At 43.6% G+C, this 25437-nt stretch overlaps 1 protein-coding gene across 6 annotated transcripts in view; it reads left to right on the forward strand.

Annotated features, from left to right (window-relative positions):
• The window catches only part of KIF1B (kinesin family member 1B), a 157140-nt gene that overhangs the window by 5745 nt on the left and 125958 nt on the right, over positions 1-25437 (forward strand). For all 6 annotated transcript variants that reach the window (XM_084821829.1, XM_084821825.1, XM_084821827.1 and 3 more), the window contains exon 2: positions 4694-4873. In XM_084821829.1, coding sequence (XP_084677955.1) covers positions 4768-4873 — 106 coding nt within the window. In that variant the 5' untranslated portion in view covers positions 4694-4767. The remainder of the gene's footprint in view (positions 1-4693; positions 4874-25437) is intronic.

A 25437-nucleotide genomic window follows, 5' to 3' on the forward strand; every position in this document is an offset into this window, starting at 1 on the left:
CTCGAAGGCACTCAACTAGGCAAGGCTGGTGTATGCTTTCTGATAAAAGAAACTGAAGTGTTTTGTTTTTCCTTTTCATTTTGGTTCATGCTTTGGAGAGCAGATGTGCATTGTGTCTTTCTCCCATGATGGATGCAGTGGTCCCCGTTGCCTCCGCTTAGGAACATCGGAAGCTGCCTTATGCCAGGCCCAACTCATCGTCCATGTAGCCTGGTATTTAGTCTGCCTGGGGACAGTTCTCTAGGATCACCAGCTGAGGCCTCCCACATCACCTGCCACCTGATCTCCCTTTAACTGGAGGTGGCAGGGATTGAACCTGGGACCTTTTGTGCACAAAGCAGGTGCTTTACCACTGGGCGATACTTTGCCAGTTCTCAGGTGGCTCTGACAGCGGCTTGCTTATGTAAACAGCTCTGAGAGCTGATATAAATTGTGATGCTGGATGGTGTGCTTTACTTGACTGAAACCTTTTGAGATCCATACATCACTTGAATGCAGATAAAAGCATCAGAGATTAATTATTGTATCTTTTAAAATTGCATCAACAATTTTAGTGCGTCTTGGTCAAATTGCACATAACTGATCTTGGAGTGACATGAAGTGCCCCCCACCTCCTTAACTTTGGTGCCTATGTTTTCTTTCTGATACAGGGTTGGAGGCTGTTAGCTTGCAGAAGGATGGCTCTTAAAAAATTAGAATGTCTGGTTTTGCTTGGTGTCTTTTAGGCTGATGATCTCCCTCCTTTTTGTATTTTTTTCTTTTCCTGACAATATTCTGGAACACTCTGTTCAACAGCCTCTTCCATTTTTCAGTGGTTTTGTCATCTGTGCAATTGAGCAGCATTGTTTATGGCAGCACATAAGCTTGCTAAGAAAGACTTGTTCTGAAGGATGGAGTAGTGAAATATTCATCCATATGTTTATTTTAGTAAAATGTACATCTTGAAGCCACGGCAGAATATTAAATTGTGTCCTCATCTTATATTTGACCTAGTAATAATATATCCTGTCCTTTAAAAACAAACATAATCTTGTTGCTGGCCATTTGGTAATTTTGCATGTTCTCCATTCTGATATTTTGCTAGTATTTTGAAGTGATGGCATGTACTTGAGAGAAAGAAGGAACACAGCAGCCAAATCATATGACAGAAGAAAGCAGAACAAATGAATGAAATTCAAACGGACCACCTACCTTTCTAATTTGTATGAGGTCTGCTACAAATGTCTGTCTTGTTCTAGTGATGTAAATTGGACCAAAGTATGGAGAAAAACCAGTTTGGCAATTGTGGTACATGGGAATCCCGGAAATGAAATAGCTTCGCTTGAGTAGTTGCTGGTATTCCTCGTTCTGTTGCAGGTTGTGCATGGTCTTCTGATGCTCTTTAGCTCTTCTTAATGTAATGAAGAGTACACAAATGTACAGCGTGCAAAATTACCAGTGCAGCTTCATCTCTTATTTTAGAGATGGGATTTGTTGATGGAAAGGGTGTCTTGTCATCCTTAATGTGTGTTCCCTGCCTCAGGATGTGTATTCCTGGCTTTATCCTTGTGCTGTAAGGTATTACAAAAGGCCACTTAAGTAGAGGGTTCAGAAGTACTTAATGTACCTTCTATGATATTACTAGAAGCTTTCAGTCCCATTATCCAAAGTGCTTTCGGTTCTCTTCCAAGGCAGCAGAATCGATGATGATAAAATACTGGAGAAAGCAAAGCTTGTACAGCAGCATTAGCATTCTGACACCTTTGTCTTCATCTCTTGGTTTGTAATGTTGTAGTGCTCACTGAGGTGTTTTACAGGCCAGAAGCCAATAGCTATTACATTGAATTGGGTCAGTTACATCAGGGAGTGGGCAACTTGTAGGTTGAAACATCTGGAGGCTCATAACTCCCATCAGCCCTAGTCAGCATAGCCAATGATGAGGGATGGTGAGAATTGTAGGCCAAAACATCTGGAGGGCCACAAGTTGCCCACCCCTGAGTTATATTAATAGGCTCTGGAAGAGGGCTGTAGTTCAGTGATACAGTATGTGTTTTACATGCAAAAGGTCTCTGGTTCAATCCCTGGCATCTCGAGGTAGGGTTAGGAAGGAATCCTACCTGAAACCCTGGAAAGCCTCTGCCAGTCATTGTCAACAATACAGGGATAGATGGACCAGTGGTGTTACTCCGTATAAGGCAGCGTCCTATGTTACTATGAAGCCTTAACAATATGTCCCATTCTTGTTTTATTGTGGCATAAGGAATTACAAGTTAGGGAGCAATCTTGACTCCTATCGGTTGATGGGTGGAAAAAGAGGGCTTGTCTCCTAACTGTGTAGCTACTGTGAGATATAATAGTTGTCTAATTAACTATACTACTAAAGCAGCCTTGGCCAACCTGGTGCCCTCTGGATTTGTTGGACTGCAACTCCCCTCACCCCCAGCCAGTTGCAGCCCACACATCCGGAGGGCGCCAGGTTGGCCAAGCCTGTGCCAAACTGTGGTCAAACACCCATCTAATAAAGTGCCACATCCGCTTCCCTTTCTTTCTCCACACAGTCTGTTGCAACCTTATGTAGTTAGTGGAGTGACAAAACAGCATATTTGAGCAGAGTTTATGTACCATCAAAAGCCAGGTGGAACCCAAGTCGTTACAGCCTGCCTGAAGCTAGGCAAAGATGGAGCCAATCTAACCAAATTTGTCACAGTGGGTTGCTAAGAGCTCCCCCTCTACCATGGGGTCTAGAATATAATAGTCTCTTAACCACCCAAAACAGTTCCACTGGATGGTACTGTGCTGATGCAATAGTGGTAGAGATGTACAGTTTCTTCACTGCCCTCACTGCCATCGAGTAGGCCTTAAAATGGGCTCTAACTCGTGCTCAGTTGGACTCTTCCTGAGTCTTCCTTCGCTGCCACTCTAGCTGTCTGCCTAGATGCTTCATTGTCCTGAACTCCTCAGAAGACCAAGCAGCCATGGTCAGCATCCAAATAGAGGGTGCTTGGGAGTGATTGTGTCAGCCAGCTGGGTCATCTCCCCATTCCACAGAGCAATCGGGGCTTTGACAAGATTGCCGGTTCTTGTGGCTGGCAAATCCCAGAGAGTATTCAAGGTTTCAGCATACGAATCAAAATATAGTTCAGTTCATGTCCTTGGAATCATAATTTCTTACAGCAGTTGGTCGCCATCAGAGGTTACAGCAATTATTTGAACTTATTTATGCCTGAATCTCTTGTGCAGTTGTGGAAGTCGAATATTTATCCCAGGCTGACAGAAGGTGACAAATCTTTTGAGAACTGGATATGCAAATGTGTCTGCTATAAACCCCTAAAGTAAATTGCTTTCTAGGAGCTTCCTACCTTGGGCAGTGCAAAACACAATGGACAATATCCTCAGCAGCCTTCTGACTACATCTTGAGTTCACAGAGGTTTAGTATCTCTGCCGCCCTTGTAGGTCCACCTTCCTCAACCTGGTGCCCTCCAGATGTGTTGGACTGGAACTCCCATAATTCCCAGACATTCAAAATGAAGAGCAGCATGGAATGTTCATAAAAATAAGATTGATCGCCCTTTCCTTTCCTTTTCTTTTCTTGTAACCTGGTACCATTGTGAAAATTGGGTATTTTGGATAGATTTTAAGCCTGTGTTCTCAGTTTCGGTGTAGTGCCTAGAAATGGTAGATGCTTTCATAATGAATAACCCCCAATTTTATGTCCTTTTTATATAGTCTGCCTTTAAAACAAAGAAGCAAACTGCAATTTCTTCAAATAAGTCATTATGACATATTAGAAAATGAGTAAATATGTCAGTAAATATAACGAGACAATAAAAATTGGGACTGGGGTGCTAAATAGTATCTTCTGTCTTTAACATGCTGCTTAACAGATTCAGGATTAGCTGCTCTCAAATATATTGGGGGAAATGCCATTGGATGCCCACAACAATGTACTATGTTATTTCTCAAAGCCAAAATGGATTTTCACTCTGGCTATTTAGAAACTGCGATTTGGGCTGCCTGATGCATCAGTAGGCACCTGCAGAGGGGTAGAAAGGTGTTGAAGCAGAAATCTGCTTGGATATCGGAGGCCTTCCCTCAGCCTTCTCTGCAGAGTCAAGGAGGCAGCAGCTGTTCTTAAGGTGACTTGGCAATGCAAAGTCATCACACAGCCTTTTTATTTACTCTGTGAACTGTGGAGATCCCTGGGGGTGTCTAGGGTTCTCTTAAAGCTTTTCACATGGGCTAGTAAAATGAACAAACAGCACAAAGAACTGCCATCTTTTTTAAGCTGTATGAGTCACGAGTGATGTCAGTGACGCAGGCTTCTTCTTTATTTTCTGGGGCTGGAAATAATGTGTCTCTTTCTGAGGCTATTACTTGACAGTGACAAGTTAACTAGCTAAGTAATGTGGTTACACTTGCTCTCTTTGAAGCCCAAAAATGTTAATTTGTGTATATGTTAGCTTTCACCAACTCAGTGCCCTACAGATGTGTTGGGTTACAATTCCCGGCATCCCCCAGACAGCATGGCTGGCTGGCAGGTACTGGGAGTTGTAATCCAACGTATCTGGAGGGCACCAGGTTGGGGAAGGTTGGTGTATGGAATACCAAATGAGCTTAGCCATTCTCCTAACAACCAACAGTCTATCTGGAATGTACTTTAAACTCACTGAATCTCTCTCTCTCTTTCTCCCCCCCACCCCAACCTTTTAAAAGATAACTCCAGGAGAGCAAAACTGTGGAAGGTCCTTCACCCATAATTTCTGGAGTACGCACAAGAAGCCATCAAAATGTCGGGAGCTTCTGTCAAGGTGGCTGTCCGGGTCAGGCCCTTTAATTCCCGAGAGACCAGCAAAGAGTCCAAATGCATCATACAAATGCAAGGCAACTCAACCAGTAAGTTGGGCATGATGATACTTTAATTGGAGTTCTTTCCATACTGTGATTCTCAGTAAACTGATAATTATGTAGGTGATGTCATTAACAATTCATTCAAGAAACTCCTTTTTATTTTTTGCATGAGTCTTATGACACTTTTTTTTTTGCCCTTGACTCCAGATTCTGCCAATCTGCATTTTTGCTGATTTAGAGTCATCTGGAGATGAGTTGAAAGCTGTAACGTGATTTGGGGCATTTCCTTATGGTTGGCAGCACTGTAAGATGATTTCTGTGCCAGTTCCTCTTTGGAAGTGGCAGGATGGCTTGGGCAGGGTTTTTCTTTGCATGTATGTGTCTGTTCTTGAGAATAAGGTTGGCTGACCTATGGCCTATTGATCCCTTTTTGTGGCGCCCAGGATGTTTCCTATGGTTAAAGGTGACTTGGTGCTCTTTTTTGTGATCTGACAGCTTAGAATCCTAGAGTTGGAGAGGACCTTGTATGATGGAGGTGGGCAAACTATCTTCCCCTATAATACATCCCATCAACCCCTGAGATTTTTAAAGGACGCCTTGTTAGTTATCCCACAACCTACAGCATATCTTCAAGTAATGGCACATAAGCGGGGCCTTCTCGTTAGTGGCACCCACCTTCTGGAATGCTTTCCCACATGTGGTCCGAGAGGTGGGAACTGTGATGAACTTTAGGCACTTCTTGAACTCAGGCTTTCCCTGACATGTAATTGCACTGCTCTGTTTTACTATTTCTGTACTGCTTTTAAGGTGTATATTATTTTATATTTTATTTTGGCTTTTATATTGTATTTTATGTATTTCTTACGTTAACCGCTTACAGATCTTATGATACCAAGAGGTATATAAGTAGTTTCAATGAATATATAAATGTAGCCCTCTGGATGTTTTGGTCTACAACTCCCATCAGCCCTAGCCAGCATAGCCAATGGTGATGGATTAAGGGGTTGTAGGCTGAAATGTCTGGAGGGCCACAACTTGCCCACTGCTGTTATAGAGCATTTAGTCCAGCTCCATGCTTGATGCAGGAAATCCAGAGCTAGATCTTCCCAACAGATGGCTTCCCAACCTCTGCTTCAAGACCTGCAACAAGGAAGAACCTGCCACCTCCTCAAGAAATTGTTTAATTCTTAAACCACTCTTACCATGAAGAAGTCTCTCCTAATGTTGATCCAAAATCCATCTTCCACACAAACGTAAGCCCATTAGATTTAGTGCTGCCCTCTGGAGCAGAAGAGAACAAGTCTTTGCCCTTTTCTGTGTGACAGCCCTTATTCGAAGAGTCTCTCGTTCTCCCCTGGCCCCTCAGCCTTCTCTAGGCCTCAAACTTTCCTCATATGACTTGTTTTTAGTATTCCTGACCATTTTTGTTGCCCTCCTCTGAACCCAGGGCTGGCTTCAAGGGTAGGCATGGTTGGGCTCCAGCCAAGAGCCCACACCCCTGCAAGGCCCCCACTGAGAAGAATCCCCTGGGCTTGATGCTCCTCTTCATGGTTGCAGCCTGTTTGTTCACCTGCCTCTCACTCTGGCCCAGACAACGGTGGTGGTAAGAAGGAGCAGCAGCAGATGCCTATCTACTTACTGGCTCTCTGCCTGCCAAGTAAGCAAGTGGTAGCAATGATGAGAGTTTGAGGAGCAATAGCAGATGATGACAATGGCAGTAAGAAGGTAGACTCACCTTCAATGGGAGGGGGCCCATTGAGAGTGTTTTGCCAGGGGTCTGAGCCCATTCTGATTTGTCTGTATCCTTCTTTAAAAGTGGTGCAGGTTTTATATCTGGCATCCTTTTCTTCACATGAGATTCTGAGGCTGGGTCTGCTGATGTCAGCATAGCCACATTGGCTTCTTACCAGTAGTCTTCAAGGCACAAGGTTTGCATAGAAAAGAAGAAAACCCTGATGAGGACTGAGCTATAGCTTCATCAGCCTGACAAGTGTCCTTTGCGTCTTTCTGTTGGACTTGTTTTTCTGGGAGTGTTCTGATCTGTAGCCTTTTGGTGAATGTCTGCAGACAGACAAAAGCAAACTGAAATGGCAGGTGGTTGGGCATAAGTTGCTGGAACCATTAAATATCTGTGGGAAAATAGCCTTAGAGATAACCTGGAGTCTTTGTTGTCTGAGGACAGACGCTTCTAGTATGGTGTCAGTTGGGACATAGGCCAAGAATGTACAGAAAAGTGAATGTCCTGAAAAGAAGCAAACGGAAACACATGGTGGAAAGGGAAAAGCAGGGGCGGGGGGTGGGGAATGCTGCTTTTTTAGTCGGTCTTGGGACTGTTTTCATACACATCTACAGAAAGCAGTAACAACACTGCTCCACTCTCATGGTGTTTTCCATGAGAGGAATTAATGAGGAGGATATAGAAGTATGCACGAAGAAAGATGTCTATAACCTCAAATCTAGACCTGTTTTTATTATGTAAATATTGCCAGAAAATCTCCTGTTCCAGCTGTTTCTCTGTTGGCTCTGACCACCATGGTAAGAAGGGTAACATAAGCCTTCCCCAACTGGTCTCCAGATGTTTTGGACTTTAACTCCCATCTGCCCCTCCAGCATGGCCAATTGTTGGGAATGCTGGAACTTGTAGTCCAAAGCATATAGAAGGCACCAGGTTGGTTGAAGGCTTACCTATATCATAACTAGAATGCAGAGCAGAAGAGGATGTTAAGTGAGCATTGTCTGATTACTGCAAAATAGCAGGTGGGGGGTATAGATGAGTGGGGATTTTATGGGTTGAATCTTGTGCCCTGGTTTTAAAACATACCAGGTATGCAGACTCTTTCGGGTAGACTTGGGTGAATGGATTTCTTTTCTAGTCTGCTTGGACATCTGCAATTGCAATCTATTGACAATGTAGTGGAACTTTTTTTCTTGAAGAGATGCAAGTACTGTAACCTGAAGTTAGATATACCGCAAGAGTCTAGATTGGTCAGCAGGTATTGGCTTTGTATTATTCTACTTGATTGCCAATAATAAAACACACACACACAACTGGCTGTTGTGAGTTAGATTGTCTCTTGGCCGTATTTAGCATCATGCAGACCTTGTGCCATATAGAATTGTGATTTTGACGGTTTCCATACGGTTTTGTAAATATCCCCCTTAGAGAAATCTAAACACTGTTTGACAAACATTCTTTCTTGTTTTTTTGCAGAGGGTGAGGTAAGAGACAATATCCTATGAAATCTAGAATGAACAAAGCACAGAGAAACTGTTGAAATAGCTACATCCCACTGTTTCCCAACAAATAAGAGATACACCAGATGACTTGTTCAGCCCCTCTGGTAACGGTATCTTGGCGATCCTTTGGCAGGTTGCATGGTCTTCCTTTGCATTACTGTGGATAAATTGCCATTTAGAATGGCAGGAGACATTGGCTGTCGGCCACGAAAGGAAGTTGCCTCCTCTGGCAAATATGCTTGGATTTAAATAATTGGGAGTTGCCAAGGCCATGATTTCCCTTTGTGCTGACTGAAAGAGGGCAGTGCTGCTAGCTTTTTAAAAGCTGTTCTTAATATTTTATGGGAAGCTGTTTCTCTAAAACAGCTGGCCTCTTTGTAATCCACATGTTTAAATGTGCAGTGACCATTAGGATGCACACAGGCTGTAATCTTTCAATGCACGTGACTCAAGGTCCCCTTTATCTTATCAGATTTTTTTAAAACAGTAAAATCCTGCGGTCCCACTGAAGTCACATTTGCTGACTGTATTGGTATGTTGGCAGTGAGCCTAAGGTGCTTGCAGGGCGGCCAGAGCTGATTGCAGATGTTACACAGCGGAAAGTGGCTGCCATGATGGATTGTTACCAGAAATGGGCCTATTGTGCGGTGCCCCATCCAGTCTGCCTTGATCACTGTGAAGGCGATTGCTTCCGCTTTGGAAAGCAGAACAGAAGAGGACTGTGGGACAATTGTGCATGACATCATTTTAGTGATTCAATTTCCAGCTGATCAGTAATACATCAAAACAACATGAGCCAATTGGAAGGGAATGCTGTTCAGTCATCTGACAGCAACTGGAGAGCCAGAATAGTGCTCACCCAAACGATTGCTTCTCAAATCAGTTCCAGTGTTTTCAGTCTATTTCCCGACTCACTGGGATGTTGCTACATAACTCCTGTATCAATTCTTCCACCCCACCCCCTCTCCTAGTGACAGCAATAATGCCTTCCTAGAACTTTGAGCGAGATTCCCTCCTACAAAGGCCACCCGATCAAGCTTTCCATTTGCATACTGGTCCCCTTCTTTTCCACTCTGCAGCTGTCCTTTGCACTGCAAGTACGCATTAATCGCAGGAGGGGTGTGTGTGTATGAATGTTACATTGAACAGCATTATTTTAGAGCCAGCCTTTCCCAACCTGGTACCTCCCAGATGTATTTGACTATAGCTGCCGCCCTCCCCAGCTAGTAGGTGCTGCTGACTGGGGATGATGGGTGCTGTAAACAAACACACCTGGAGGGCACCAGGTTGGGAAAGGATGTTTCAGAACTTCGAATGAGATTCCCTCCAATGAAGGTCAACCAATCAAGCTTTCAATTTGAGTACTAACAACAACAAATGTCCTCCCAAAGAACTGGCTTGTGCTGGTAGTCACTTATTTGTTTAACTGCCAGATTTTCATGCATCACAAAAGTGTACCTGAAATGATGTTCAAAGGGCAAGATGGTGTGTGTGTGTGTGTGTGTGTGTGTGTGAGAGAGAGAGAGAGAGTTTTTCAGTGGATTCACTGTTATTGCCTGATGTTGTTTTGTGATAGTTTACTGAATTCGCATGGCATTATCAGTCTCTGATTCTTCATTGATGGTCTGACTTTAAAACAAGTTTCATTAGTGTCCTTAGAGTGGTGTATGAAGCATAAAGCACAATATGCACAGAAAAAATCTGTCATCAATACAGTGTGTAAAACAGTGCTATCCTGTGCATGTTTACTTGGAAGTAAGACACACTGTGTTAAGTGGGGTGTAATTCTGGATCAGCGTGCCTAGGATTACAACCTTAAAAATATATCTAATAACATGATATCAGGTAGTGAAAACCACTCCAAAATTCAGGACTTCCAGAGCAGCCATTCGCCTCTGAGCTATTTTGTTTTCAGTGTTCCCACACATAAAATTTAGAAATGGATACCCAATTATATAGCTGTCATGGGAGAGCATCCACATCCGAGTCTTGTAAGAAATGAGTTTCTAGTCCTCATGAGAAAGCATTTGACATCATATATACTATGTCTGCAATGCTTTCTCTGTATGAAGAAGTTGGGACGGGGAAATAAAGGGGAAGGGGAAATATAAGTAAGGCAAAGCACAACAGTAGTCCTGCTACCACTGATGTGTGAGGTCTTCCCCCTAGCAGAAATTATTTCAAAGGCTGGGGCTTTACTGAACAAGTTATTGAAATGCAGCAGCACACCCAGACCATGCTAGTGTGTGGGACTGCCCTCCCCATCATATCTGAAGCAGTCTGCAATTTTTGATAAGATTTGCAAAAGCATGGTGAGTTAACTTCGCCACTATGCTAATGTGTATTAGTCACACAAATATCTAACAACCATCTGAAACTGCAAAATGGTTTGATTTGTTGAAATCCTTTAAAACCAAAATTAAACACATTCCATTTTTAAAAATAAATTCCCTTTGTTTTTGTTTTTAAAAATTGGATTTTTATCTCCCTCTCTACAGACAGTTCTCTTTGTATGCAGTGCAGGCTTTCCCCATCTCTTGTGCTGATTTTGAGGTTATTAGATCATCTTTAATGACTTAAGCAATGAGATGGGGGTGATCCAGAACCCCTTTATCTCACTGCTTAAGCAGTGGAACGACCCCATATGTCAGGAGCGATAGTCTCAGATGTTGCCTTGAACAGATGACAGTTTAGGAAGCTGGGAAGCCTAGAAGGCATTGTGAGCTCAAGAAAAGCTATAGCAAACTTTGGGTTGGAATGTCAGCTCTCTTTTATGTTTGATTATACATCTAAGAATGACCATAAACCAGTCATGGTGCATGTGCTTTGCATGCAGAAGGTGTCTCTCTAGCTGAAAAGGACCAGATGATTGGAATGTGCATGGGTGATTGGGAAGACTTTTTTTTTTTTGGCCTGAGACCATGGGGGGCCCTTGCCAGTCATAGTAGATCAGCCTTCCCCATTCTGGTGCTGCCCTCCAGACGTGTTGGGCTGCAACTCCCATGCAGACTGGGGATAATGGGAGTTGTAGTCCAACACTCAAGGGTAGCTTGGCCACAGTGGTACAGGTGCTACTAACCTCAAGACTGGATTATGGCAATGCACTCTATGTGGGGCTGCCCTTAAGGCTGCTTCGGAAGCTGCAGCTCGTGCAGAATGCAGCAGCTCGTGCAGAATGCAGCAGCTCGGCTGTTGCCAGGAGCTGCCCCTTTCCAGCATGCAGCTCCTTTGCTGAGGGAACTGCACTGGCTGCCTGTTCTCTACCAGGCCAAGCTTAAGGTGTTGGTACTAGTGTATAACGCCCTAAACAACTTGGGACCAGGATACCTGAGAGAGTCCTTCTCTCTTACAACCTGCCTGGTCACTGAGAACATCAGAGGGCATGTTCCTGGTGGTTCTGCATGGACCTATAGCCTGATTGGGGTCCACCTAGAGCAGAGCCTTTAGTGTGCTGGCCCCCTTTCTATGGAACTCCCTGCCTCTGGAGGTCAGGCAGGTGCCAACACTGTGTTTCCAGCACCTTCTGAAAACATCTTTATTTCAGAAGCCTTCCTTGACTGACCAGCCATGGTTTTTATTATTGGTATTCTGTTTTTTAAACTAATAATTTTTAATATGGAGTTTTATTCCTTTATCTTTTATTGTTCACTGCTCCAGAATCTGTTAGATGTGGAGTGGTATGTAAATGTAAATAAATAAGCACATCTGGAGGACACCAGGCTGGGGAAGGCTGTGGTAGACAGTACTGTGATATATGGACCTTGTACATGGCAGCTTCCTATAGCCAAGCCATTCAGGTTGCTGCAAACCCAATGGATAATGGTGAGTGTTCACCACCACCAAAAAGACCCCGCCCTTAGTAGCTGCTTCAAAGGTGGTGGCACTCAGAGACAAGTATCTGCTGTAGATATCAACAACTGGGAGGGCTTGGATGGAGCCAGGCGGTTCTTCAATAAGCCTGGTCTCAGGCTGTTTTGGGCTTTTGAAGGTACCACTTTGCACTGTACTTAATGGGAGCTAGTGAAGCTCTTACAGCACTGGCCTGATGTGTTAACTTGGCACAAGGAGGTGTTAACAGCCTTGTTTCCAAACCATCTTCCAAAGCAGTCCCATGTAAAACATATCACAGTATTACAGAGAGTTTTGGCTATTGGGCGATATAGAAATTAAAAAAAAAATAAAAAAATTAATCTGATCTCAAATTGATACCCACTCAGTTGTGGCAAGTAAGAACTGCCATCAGGCAGAGAGTAGGCTAATTTTTTCCCGTGTGTTAGAAGTAACTTTTTATACTGGTGCATGTGATTCAGTATATTTGTATGCTGCCTTTGCAGCAGAAGTGTGCCCAAATCAGCTCATAACCAATTGAGATATAACACTAAATAGTTCAATAATAAAGACCATAATACACAGCAAAAATAACATCAGAATCAATATTAACCATATCTATGTTCACGTTGTGGATGACTTGGCGACAGTGATCTTTGACAGTTTTCTGCTTTTGTATTTGTGTATTGCTTAACTTATTGATTGAACATCGACATCTTGGGAATCAGCGAACTAAAATGGACAGGCATGGGCGAATTTAATTCAGGTGACCATCATATCTACTATTGTGGGCAAGAATCCCTTAGAAGAAATGGAGTAGCACTCATAGTCAACAAAAGGGTGGGAAAAGCAGTACTGGGGTACAATCTTAAAAATGATAGAATGATCTCAGTACGAATCCAAGGCAAACCATTCAACATCACAGTAATTCAAGTCTATGCCCCAACCACTGAGGCCGAAGAAGCTGAGGTTGATCGGTTCTATGAAGACCTACAACACCTTCTAGAACTAACACCAAAAAAAGATGTTCTCTTCATCATAGGGGATTGGAATGCTAAAGTAGGAAGTCAAGAAGTCACCGGGATAACAGGCAGGCATGGCCTTGGTGTACAAAATGAAGCAGGACAAAAGCTAATAGAGTTTTGCCAAGAGAACATGCTGATCATAGCAAACACTCTTTTCCAACAGCACAAGAGGCGACTCTACACATGGACATCACCAGATGGTCAATATCGAAATCAGATTGATTATGTCCTTTGCAGCCAAAGATGGAGAAGCTCCATACAGTCAGTCAAAACAAGACCTGGAGCTGACTGTGGCTCAGATCATGAGCTGCTTCTTGCAAAATTTCGGCTTAAATTGAAGAACGTCGGGAAAACCACTAAACCGTTCAGGTATGAGCTAAATCATATCCCTGATGAATATACAGTGGAGGTGAGGAATAGATTTCAGGGATTAGACCTGATAGACAGAGTGCCTGAGGTACTATGGACGGAGGTCCGTAACATTGTTCAGGAGGCAGCAACGAAATCCGTCCCAAAGAAAAAGAAATGCAAGAAAGCCAAGTGGCTGTCTGATGAGGCTTTACAAGTAGCTGAGGAAAGAAGGGAAGCGAAAAGCAAGGGAGAAAGGGGAAGATATACCCAACTGAATGCAGATTTCCAGAGAATAGCAAGGAGAGACAAGAAGGCCTTCTTAAATGAACAATGCAAAGAAATCGAGGAAAACAACAGAATGGGAAAGACTAGAGATCTCTTCAAGAAAATTGGAGATCTCAAGGGAACGTTTTGTGCAAAGACGGGCATGATAAAGGACAAAGAAGGCAGGGACCTAACAGAAGCAGATGAGATTAAGAAGAGGTGGCAAGAATACACAGAAGAACTATACAGGAAAGATCTGAATGTCCCTGATAGCCATGATAGTGCGGTCACTGAACTTGAGCCGGACATCCTCGAGAGTGAAGTCAAGTGGGCCTTAGGAAGCATTAGTAACAACAAAGCTAGCGGAGATGACAGTCTCCCAGCTGAGGTATTTAAAATCCTAAAAGATGATGCTGTTAAAGTGCTGCACTCAATATGCCAACAAATCTGGAACACTCAACAGTGGCCACAAGACTGGAAAAGGTCAGTTTACATTCCAATTCCAAAGAAGGGCAACGCCAAAGAGTGTTCAAACTACCGCACAATTGCGCTCATTTCACATGCCAGCAAGGTGATGCTCAAAATCCTACAAGCTAGGCTTCAGCAGTATGCGAACCGAGAACTACCGGAAGTACAAGCTGGGTTTCGAAGAGGCAGAGGAACTAGAGATCAAATCGCCAACATTCGCTGCATCATGGAGAAAGCAAGAGAATTCCAGAAAAACGTCTATTTCTGCTTCATTGACTACGCTAAAGCCTTTGATTGTGTGGATCACAACAAACTGTGGCAAATTCTTAAAGTGATGGGAGTACCAGACCACCTTACCTGTCTCCTGAGAAACCTGTACGAGGGTCAAGAAGCAACAGTAAGAACCAGACATGGAACAACCGATTGGTTCAAAATTGGGAAAGGAGTACGACAAGGCTGCATATTGTCACCCTGCTTATTTAACTTATATGCAGAGTACATCATGACAAATGCCGGATTGGATGAATCAGAGGTCGGAATTAAGATTGCCGGGAGAATGATCAACAACCTCCGATATGCAGACGATACCACCCTAATGGCAGAAAGCGAAGAGGATCTCAAGAGCCTCTTGTTGAGGGTGAAAGAGGAGAGTGCAAAAGCTGGTTTGAAACTCAACATTAAAAAAACTAAGATCATGTCATCTGGCCCTATCACTTCCTGGCATATAGAAGGGGAAGAAATGGAAGCAGTGACAGATTTTACTTTCTTGGGCTCCAAGATCACTGCAGATGGTGACTGTAGCCATGAAATTAAAAGACGCTTGCTCCTTGGGAGGAAAGCTATGGCAAACCTAGACAGCATAGTAAGAAGCAGAGACATCACCTTGCCGACAAAGGTCCGTCTAATCAAAGCTATGGTTTTCCCAGTAGTAATGTATGGCTGTGAGAGCTGGACTATAAGGAAGGCTGAGCTCTGAAGAATTGATGCTTTCGAACTGTGGTGCTGGAGAAGACTCTTACGAGTGCCCTGGACTGCAAGGAGGTCAAATCAGTCCATCCTAAAGGAAATCAACCCTGACTGCTCATTGGAAGGACAGAGACTGAAGCTGAAGCTCCAATATTTTGGCCACCAAATGCGAAGAGAAAACTCCCTGGAAAAGACCCTGATGCTGGGAAAGACTGAAGGCAAAAGGAGAAAGGGACGGCAGAGGATGAGATGGCTAGATAGCATCACGGATGCAATGAATATGAACTTGAGCACGCTCCGGGAGAGAGCGCAGGACAGGAAGGCCTGGCGTGCTATGGTCCATGGGGTCACGAAGAGTCGGACACGACTGAACGACTGAACAACAACAATTGCTTAACTGGAGATCTGTCTCACTGGAATAGTCCTTGCTTCTGAATTACTGACAAAATAAAAGCCCCTCCCCAGTCAGATACATCTTTCAATATAGTTTAGGGTCAAGGTCACCAAAACAACAGGGAGAAGTTTCGGATGGCAGCTGCTGCTTGCTCCCTCCAGCCACTGTGGGACAGGCAGGAGGAAAACATGGAAGACCTAATTTAGTTGTGTTCAAGCCAGCAATCCCACAAGTGCATTGCTTCAAATACCAACGTTTCATGTCTCCTCTTGGATGAAGCAAGTGGCTTGACAGCAAGGCGAGCCTAGAAGTACGAAGATTCATTCAGATATAATAATCTCTCTGCTTCCAGCCTTAATTCTGACTTTTCTTCTCTATTTTATCCGCTTCGGTGCCAGCAGGAAACAGTCTTCTTGCAAAATACAAGACTTTTGCCTGCTGGGAAATTCTGTCCTTTTGTTGATCCTTTTAGCTTTAGAGTTTGCTCACATGATCAGAGGCTTCATCAAAAACTTACACAAACTGAAAGTTATTGTGAACTGAACACAATTGATATTTTATTGTGGGAAACATGACTATAAGCAGTGATATGCCATCATTATCCTGAATGTGCAAAGGTGGGACAAGTTAGCATTCACTGCACAAGTGCACGCACCCACACCTACTTGGAAATATTTAGGATAATGTTCCTAAAATACCTTGGGATTCCCTGCCCATTTAAGCAAGAGTTTAATTTAGGTAAACAATTTGATTATGGTAAACAAGCTGAAACCTGTAGTCCAGCTTTCCCCAACCTGATGCTGTCCAGATGTGTCGGACTATAACTCCCAGAATCTCCCAGTCAGTCCAACATGTCTGGAAAGCACCATTTGGGGAAGGCTGATAGAAACAACAGATAGCCATGCAGTCCTATGTATGTCTACTTAGAAGTCAGCCCCATTGAGCTCACTCCCAGGTAAGTTTGTGTAGGATTGCAGCCTGAATGTTTTAGCGCTGGTACATATTGATAAGGCTTTTCCAGGACTCTGAATGATTAATCTTCCCGCTTGCTTGATTCTGCCATGGCCTTGGCAAGAGATGCTTTGTACATCTTCTCATAAGCAGACTTGAGTGTATCCATCTCTGTATTGAATATGGCAAATAAAAGCCTCTTAAGGTTAAGAGGAGAGAGAAAATGTACTTTGGGTCTTTTCAGAAGAGCAGCTGTACAATTGTTATGAACTAGACTTGGACTTAGGTGCCATGGTCAAGCCATCCTTGCTTCCCTTGTATATTTAGTATCTTGTGGCAGTGATGAACTCTAGTGAATATAGTGAGTAGCAGGTTTTGGAGACCATGAATTTAAATGCACCTTTGTAAACAAACCCACACTAATGACTAGCCTGCAAAAATGTCTACTAGCCTGCTGGGGTCTTGCAGAGGAGGGACAGAGAGCTCTGTCACTCTTCTAGCATCCTGCTGTGTTTCTGTGCTGGGCACAAAGGTTGTTTTTTTTTTCCTTTGGCAGCTGGCTTGGTTTCTATGTCTGGCATAGAGGAGGGATGGAATGCTCCACTCCTCCTTTTCTAGCCTGCTCACTTGCCTGCATGCAATTCCCCCTTGCCTGTGGCCTGTGCTTAAATACAAGCCTGAATTGTATTGTGTCCTTGGATGTTGTTGATGGAGGAGATAACATCTTGTCAAAAACAAAGACAAAATTCTTGATTATTGCAAGGTTCTTGGAGGTGGCTTTTGAAACCACTCCTTCTGAATTGCTGTGAATGCCAAGAAGAAGAAAAATAAAATAACAGCCTGATTTTGGGCCTCTGATAAATGTCATGCACATGCTAGTTTCCCATTTTGTTTATTTTAGTGTGAGTGGTGGGTGACCAATTGGGCTCATTTTCTCAAGTTACTGGGTCATGATCAGGCAAAGAGGAATTGATCAGAATGACAGAGGGAGGAAAAAGTACATTGTGAGGCAAGGAGGCCTTGCTTGCCTAATCAACAGGTCTCTCTGGCTTGCTTGATGTTCGGGCTCACAGCTCATTATTGTGCAGTGATGTGAACAAAAAATGTGTGAATCAGTTGAAGGGAATGGCCAGATGGTTCATTTTTTCTGTCACTTTAAAAAAAGAAATGTGTTTGAGTGTATTGCCTACAGATCTATGCTTTACCTCTTTTTGGTGACAGTTGAGTGGAGAGAAGCCAAAAACTGACTGATGGAGAGTAGCTTAGCCCATCCTTCCCCAACCTGGTGCCCCACCAGATGGGTTGGACTACAACTCCCATAATCCCACAGCAAGCATAGCTATAGTCCAGTCCATCTGGAGGGCACCAGGTTGGGAAATTGTTCTGTATTTAAAATGTCTGGCGAGAGGGATGAATGCAGCCCTGTAAACAAACATCCATTAGTGCATTTCACTGTTCCACTTCTGTATACCAAATAGTAAAAGTTGTGAACCTGGGCGCTTTCTTCTTACAATGCTGTATAAAGCACAGTCATATTGTGTTGTAAGCAAGCACATTCTTGAATGGGCAGCTGCTCTTCGGGAGTTGTTTTGAGCTGGTTGAGAGAGCTGACAGAGTTTCAAATCCAGGCTAATCACAGCATCAATAGCTGAATCTTGTGTCAGTATATTATCTCTTTTTAATGCCATTCTCCCTTCAAAAAGTGAAACAAGAATACCTTTAATATACCGTTGGTTGCTTCACATACCTTCAAAGTGTCTGTCCAGACTCCTGCCTACCATGAGTGTGTGTGTTTGTGTGTGTCTAGATATACCGTTTTCAGTTTTCTGCATGCAATTGATTTCTCTGTGGGGAAACTCCAATAATCAGGGCACATACACGTACGTACGTGTGTGTGTGTGTGGGGGGGTGGGGTGTCGTGGAGTATAAAGCTTTCAGTGGAAATGGGCTTTTAGTGGTGGTACAGCTCAAAGCAATGAGCAGGCATGTTGTTCTCCTGAAACACCAGCTGCAGATTTGGTATTTATAGCTGCCAGATCTGCAAGAGCAGCTGAGGCTGAGAGCTTTTCCAGCAGCTTCTGGCCCTCCTCCTGTTCTGCATGGCTCCCTTCCTGGTACAGAACTAGAACTCCTAAAACAGGGGAGTAAATCCAGTTGAATTCCAGTCTAAGCCATTCTGGGGGGGGGGGGTGCACGCGTGTGCGTGCGTGAAGCTTCCTTTTTTTGGACAACTTGAAAAATGCCAGTGCTGCTCGACAGAGAGTGAGTGCCGTTCTACAGCTGGGAAGTGTCCATTTCTCTGCATTTGTTCTGGTGCAATATGATCTCTGCCTCCAGATTATTTTAATTAGATTTTTGTAAGGGGTCCAAGATGTTCTAGTCATATCCTTAAGGTGAGGGGGGGAAGCACTTTCTTCCTTCTTGCTCCAAATAAAGCATGTGATTTGGCATTTCTTCGATTTGTTTGGTATATTTGGCATTCTGTTTTTCACGCTCCTTGTCTTCCTCATCCCTCTTTGAATGCTTACATAAATATAACAAATGTTTCTCAGGAGTATGGGATGGGAGGATACCAGAGGCAATGTGTCTTGACCTTTATATTCATCGCTTAGTAACATCCAGTTGATAGAGAGCTTGAGTTTTTATTCATTTCATTAATATTCTACCTTTTCTTCAAGATGGTGAGCTTCCTGCTTGAACGTGGATTTGAACCTGGCCATACTGGCTGGTAGGAGTTGCAGGCCAACAGATCTGGAGGGCACCAGGTTGGGGAAGGCTGCACTACTCCGCACTGTTGGATCTGGGAGACCTATGTTCAAATTCTGCCTGCTCCATTGCCTCACTATGTGACGTTGGATGCATCAATTTTTCAGCTTCTATTTCCCCATCTGCCAAACAGGAATACTTGTGATCTAGGGTGTTTCCAGAGAGAGAGCTCCTAGCACTGCCTATCACTGCTCTTCTCTTGTAAGCTAAAAGCAGAATTCCCATTCATTATCCATCCTTCAGAGGGTGTGCCGCCCTTTTGGTGTGTGCACCTTATGATGTTTGGTGCACATAGTAGACACAACATAGCAGAGTGGGCAGTGTTGTCCCTTTCCTGACCTCTCCTGGTCTCCACATACCCCTTCTCTTGACATTTTGAAGCAGGGACTTCTCAGCACTATTTTAGCACCTTATTTAAGTGTGATAATTTTTTTTTAAAAAGAGGCTGCATGCATCACAAGGTAGATTGCAGCCTTACATTTGAGTAAAGATGGGAATGATGGGTCCCTAAATCCTGACTTTTTTCTGGTCATTTTCAGAACCCTTGGTTTTTCTAGTCAGGTTCAAACCTGTCCCTTGATTTTTCTGGTCAGTTGCATAACCTGGGAGAAAACCATTTCTTACATCCTCAACCACACCCCTTCTCCTGACATTTGAAGGGGCTTCTTTGATTCATGGATTTCAAATGCTATTTCTTCAAAGGGAAAAGGGAAGACAGCAGGTGAAATTGATGGGATGTGTGTCAGCTTTTCCTTTCTCTCTCTAAAAAAAAAAAAAAAAAAGGCAGCTTTTGCACAATTGTCACCATATTCGTCACCGTAATTGTCACAGCATGGTGAGACTTTGAAATTTAAAAAAAAGTGATCCAGCACTGGTAAGAGGGTTGCAGCTGTATCCTGCACATGCTTACTCAGAAGTTAATTGCAGAAGTTAATTGCTGCTATATGCAGTGGAACTCTCCTTGCTTTGCAAGCTCAGATAGACCTTGGGAGGAGAAAGGGTTTCTGCATGACATGAAATGGCTCTGTGATCAGAAATGTACGCAATATAGAAAGGAGGAGTTTTCTCAACACATTGTCTATCTTCAGCAGGGGCAACTTCCCCCACTGTGCCTCTGTCGCACATCGGCCTGTCTGTGCCTACTGAAAAAGCGCACTGTTCTTCTGCTCATTCCCTCCTTACTGAGTTTTTTGCAGTTTAAAAAAAGACAAATGGATCACAACCTCATCTGGACTCTCTGTGAATGAGGGAGGGTGAAGGCACAATAAAGGCCTCATCTGGAAGCATCCCTGCTCCATCAGCTTGTTTTGACATTGAACACAGTCTATTTTGAGAGTTGCCTAAGAAATCATAATTTATAGGGCTATCTGAATGGAAAATAACGGAGAAACAATTTCTGTAAAACCAGCAAATGGTGGCTGTTTTGATGGTGCACTTGCAGAGACTGGAATTCAGTATTAACTGGAAAATATCATTTATTTAGCACAAGCATTTGAGAAATAATGGACTTATTTGTTTGTCTAAGAGAAGATGTACAAATACACTAATTGATGCTGTTCGTTGTCCTGCCTGCCATCAGTTAACCTTCCCAAAGTCTCTTGTAGCTTTCACCATGTGGGATGCCTCGTCTTTGTTAACTGAGGCTGCTTTGTGGGCTTGCGCTCATGTGTGCACTCTTATCACAGGGGGAAGGTTATCTTCTATCCAGCCATATGCTACAGCTGCATCCTCAAGTGAGTAGAGAGCCTGAATTGAAAAACAAAACAAAACACAATCCTCAGCCCTAGGCCTTGGATCTGCTTTTGTCTTGGTGGGGGCGGGGGTTGGGGTTGGACAAATTCACAGTCACTTTGGGCTTCCTAGCTTTTTTTTTACCTTGGGACTTCTTGGCTTTTAGCTTAAAACAGAAATTGAAAGCTAGGTCACTTTTCCTTAATGGATTCAAGCAGGCCCAAAGGCATATACTTCATTGGTGTTATGGATTTAAAAGTCAGTCAGAGTCTCTTTCTGTCTCTTTTACATGCGCACACACACACTCTCACTCTGCGCTACTGTAACTCTCACCCCACCCCAAAACCTAAGCTTACTGTTTTTCTTTATGCTTTAAACCATGGGTGTTGAACCTTGGGCTCATGGGCCAAATCTGGCCTGCTAAGTCTTACAATCTGGCCTTCTGTGGTTCCTCTTCCTCTGGCCCCACCCCAACTACATGGCAGTTGTTTCCAAGTTTGGTTGCTTCCCAGCTTTTGCATGTTTTTGTACCCATCCTAAAAGGCTGAAATGCCTCTCCTAAGGCTTAGTTGCTGGCAGTAAGAGCTTTAAAGTTAAAATATGCTGGTACCCCTTTTTGCCTTTGGCCCCTCCCACGACTTGGAATACCCACCCTGAGGCTTTCCCCAAAACTGAATTTTCCCTCTGGCCCAAAGTGGCTTGCCAGCCCTGCTTTAAACAAATGAGAGGTATAGATGCTCTTCAGATGGAGCTGCGTTCCAGTTCTGCTTGGTGGTGTGTGTGTGTGTGTGTGTGTTTTCCTTGGAGTGAAAAATAGCAGTTTGAACAGTGATCAAGGGCACATCCTTATGCAACAGCAAGGCAGCTTAATTAAAAATTAAATCCAAGTTCTGCATAATTTAGTGGTTGAAAATGGCATGGTGGGCCTGTCTTGCCCTTTGCATATTGTTTACTTAACGTGGCTGGGAAATAGATTCAGTAAAGGCATGGACTCAAACACTTAGAATGTATTGTTTACAGATTTGTCCGCTCACGCCACCGTGCTCAAGACTATCTGCATTGTAGACATCTGCTTCCAGAGGACGAAGATGGAATGCTTAAGATGCTGTGTCTCTCTTAATCTGGTTGGGGAGGGATTGGATAGTAGTGTTAGAATGTATTTGGAAGAGGAAACGAACACGTCTTGCTCTGGAATGCTTTCCAAATTCAGGCTTCCAGTAAGCATGCTTGCCCATGGTGACTGATTAATATCCATGCTAAAAAATAAAACACAAAAATATAAGAAGAGCCATGGTGGATCAGACCAAGGATCCATCTCATCCAGCATTTCGTTCACACAGTGCCCAACCAGCTGCCTGTGGGAAGGCCTCAAGTAGGGCATGTGTGCAACAGCACCCTCCTGCTCATGTTCCCTAGCAACCGGTTTACAGAGGTATGTTGTGGGACTATGGTGGGACGTGGGAGAGGGCCTTCTCTGCTGTGGCACCCTGGTTGTGGAATGCCCTCCCCATGGAGGTCTTATTGCTGCAGACATTGTTTTCATTTCAGTGCCAAGTTAAAACATGGCCTTTAAGGGTTAATTGAATTCCTTAAAGTTGCACACCGCTTTAACTGTTTTATTGTTTTAGACTTTCTCATAGGTATTAGCTGGTTTAATATGTTTTTAGCTGTTTAAATTATTCGTTGTTTTATGCCATTTAAATTGATTTTATCTGTATGCCACCCTCAGATCTTAATGATATAGGGCGGGATTCAAATGTTTTAAATAAATAAATTAATAAATTTTGCCTCGAGTACTGGAGCAACTAAGCAAACAACACTTCCTGGATATAGATCAGACTTGCCCGACCTGGCCCCCTCTAGATGTGTGGGACTACAGCTCCCATCACACCTACACTGGCTGGGAAGGATGGGAGCTGTAATCCCACACATCTGGAGGGAACTGAGTTGGCGGGGGCTAATATAGATAAAGTCACAAGAAACAGGTATTTGCTTCAGCTCTTGTATCTCCCTAGGGCAAAAGTTAAGGCTTGGCTTGAAGCAATTTGCATAGTTTTCTAATGGCAGTGAGCCCATATTGGATTGTGTTGTATTCTGTACCCTGCTTAGCCAGAGAGTCCCTGAGTGAACCCTATCAAGAAAGAGGTGGTCTTTAAAAATATTTTTAAAATAGTGTCATTGAACAAGTTGCTATTGGGTCTCGATTTCCCATCTGTTGAATGGAAATAACAGGCATAGTACTGTGGTTATGAGAATAAGCAAGAGAATAGCAGTTTTAGAATTCAAATGTTCCACTGGACAGGGGTCAAAAGCTTTGCCCAGAGGTGTCGTGTAGTTGGCCTGGTAAGACTGAGTTTACCTGCTCTTAAGCCAGTTTATCATTTTTTAAAATTGTTTCTGAAGTATCGAAATTGTACTAAACACAGTACAAAGGTTCAACAAGAAGAAGAACTCAGTCCCTGCCCACAGGTTTACAGTCTAAAAGACATGACACGCAAGGGATGTGGAAGGAAAAGGAAAACAAGCAAACGCAGAATCACCAATAATTCAAGTTCTGTGGTGGTTCTTTTAATGAGCGACTTGAATGGAAATATGGCAGTGAAGGGAGGAGTCAAATGGCAGCTGGTCTCTGAGTGGAGCTGATGGAGAGGTTCCTGCTGTTCCATCTCCAGTTGAATTATGTACCTCTATTCCCCTCGGAATTAGCTTGCCTCAATCCGGGATCGTGCCATAACAGTAATGATAATGCCTTTAAGAAAACTGAATCAAATAAAATGCTACCTTTGACGTAGCAGGATGCAAACAAATGCTTTCCAAATGTAGCCTAACAGAGTACATGCTGGCATTCTAAAAAATGGCTACCATGGTAGGCATAACTGGTCACAAAATACTCATTTCCCAGAGCGCAAACTGGTGAAACCAAGAAGAAAGTAACTTGGCCAAGAACCTAAGTGCAGGGCAGAAGTGGGGGCTGATCTCCAAAACACAAACCACTCCTTTGAGCCTAAATATAAATGGTGCTGGAGGGCAACATTTCATCAGCCTCCCATTTTAAATTAGGAACATAGGAAGCTGCCGTATACCGAGTCAGACCATTGGCCCATATAGCCCAGTATTGTCAATACTGACTGGCAGTGACTCACCGGGGTTTCAGGTAGGAATTTTTTCAGCCCTACCTGGAGAAGCTGGGGATTGAACCTGGGACCTCCTGCATACAAAGCAGGGGCTCTGCTACTGAGCCACAACCCCTCCCAAATTAATATTTTTTAAATCTTTAGAAATAAAATCAGAAGGGGCAGGGAGCCAGGCGGGTGCCAAGAGATGTGTCTCTGGGCACATTGGTGCCCACGGGCACCACATTGGAAACCTCAGTGCTATCTGCTACTAGTGATGTGCCCTCTTCCCTGACCCATGCATCCCCACATCTAAATGCCATGTAGCCAATCTAGTGTTGTATGGCCAGGCTAGAGTGACAGTTATATGCCAGCCTAACAGGGAAGAAAACCCTACTAGACTTGGCTCTAGAAATCAATGAAAGCCTAGTTTGCACAACATTTTCCAATAGTTAACTGTGGATGCCACCCAGGGGCATCCGTGATGGTCAATGCTGCATGAAATGGCTGCATAAAGGCCACCAGTGTTTAAAGCCACTGAGTTCTCCAAAACAGGTGGCCAGGGTTAGCCCCGATGCTCAAAGTTGCTGTTAGTGCCACTGTGATGGAAACTAATTATAGCTGGAACACAAAAGCATACGAGAGCTGGTTTGCAAACAGAATGGTTAATTACCAGGTTGGGCCTTTTGAAATATCAGATAAACAAATTTCTTCCGTTCTACAAACAAGCACTTAATGTGGGCCCTTGCTGTGATTGCCTGCCTTGTTGCCTCTCTCCTTTTCAAAGTTGTGTGTAATTAAATTATTAGCTGGAGCACTATGCATCCAAACTGTAGAAACCAAAGGTAGGAAAGGAAAATAGGATGGACAACTGCACAGTAATGGCCGTGCATTACTGAGCCCGTGATAGGGTTCCATGATGACATGAACTGAGGCTATCTCAGTAGCAGTATGAATTTTATTAACTTGTGGGAGGAGCCTGCCTAACCCTTGACCTGTTCCCTGTTGGCGTTACCTGTTCCAGGTACCTTCTGTTTATGGTGGTTGCTGGTGCCACAGTTTTGAATGACACCCAGTTTTTATTGTCTTCTATGATACTCTGCATGCACAATATCTTAGAAACATGATATAGTTTTTAGAAAACTGACATTTAGTTTTTAGATTTTATGGCTGTTTTTATATATTTCTGTCGGTCCGTACAGAATAAATACAACAACTCCCCAGGGTTTCAGGCAAGGGAATTTCCCAGCCCTATCTATAGCTGCTCGGTATTGAACTTGACACTTTCTGCATGCAGAGCAGGTGCTTTACTACTGAGCTACAGCTCTTCCCCATCATAAAGCAGCCACTCAAGTAACTGAGAGTGGTACAGGATGGTGACAATGAGGGAAGGGAAAGAGGGAAACACCCTTGGCTTTGTGTCGTTTGGGTAGCTGCCTATTGAGCAGTAGAACTCTAAAGCTTTACTTAAACTGCCGGTGCTATTTTAATTTTTTTGCATTGAATGTGATGCAG

Source organism: Heloderma suspectum, chromosome 15 (assembly GCF_057233095.1).
Source record: "Heloderma suspectum isolate Gila_16-S chromosome 15, 16-S_ref, whole genome shotgun sequence".
NCBI lineage: Eukaryota > Metazoa > Chordata > Lepidosauria > Squamata > Helodermatidae > Heloderma > Heloderma suspectum.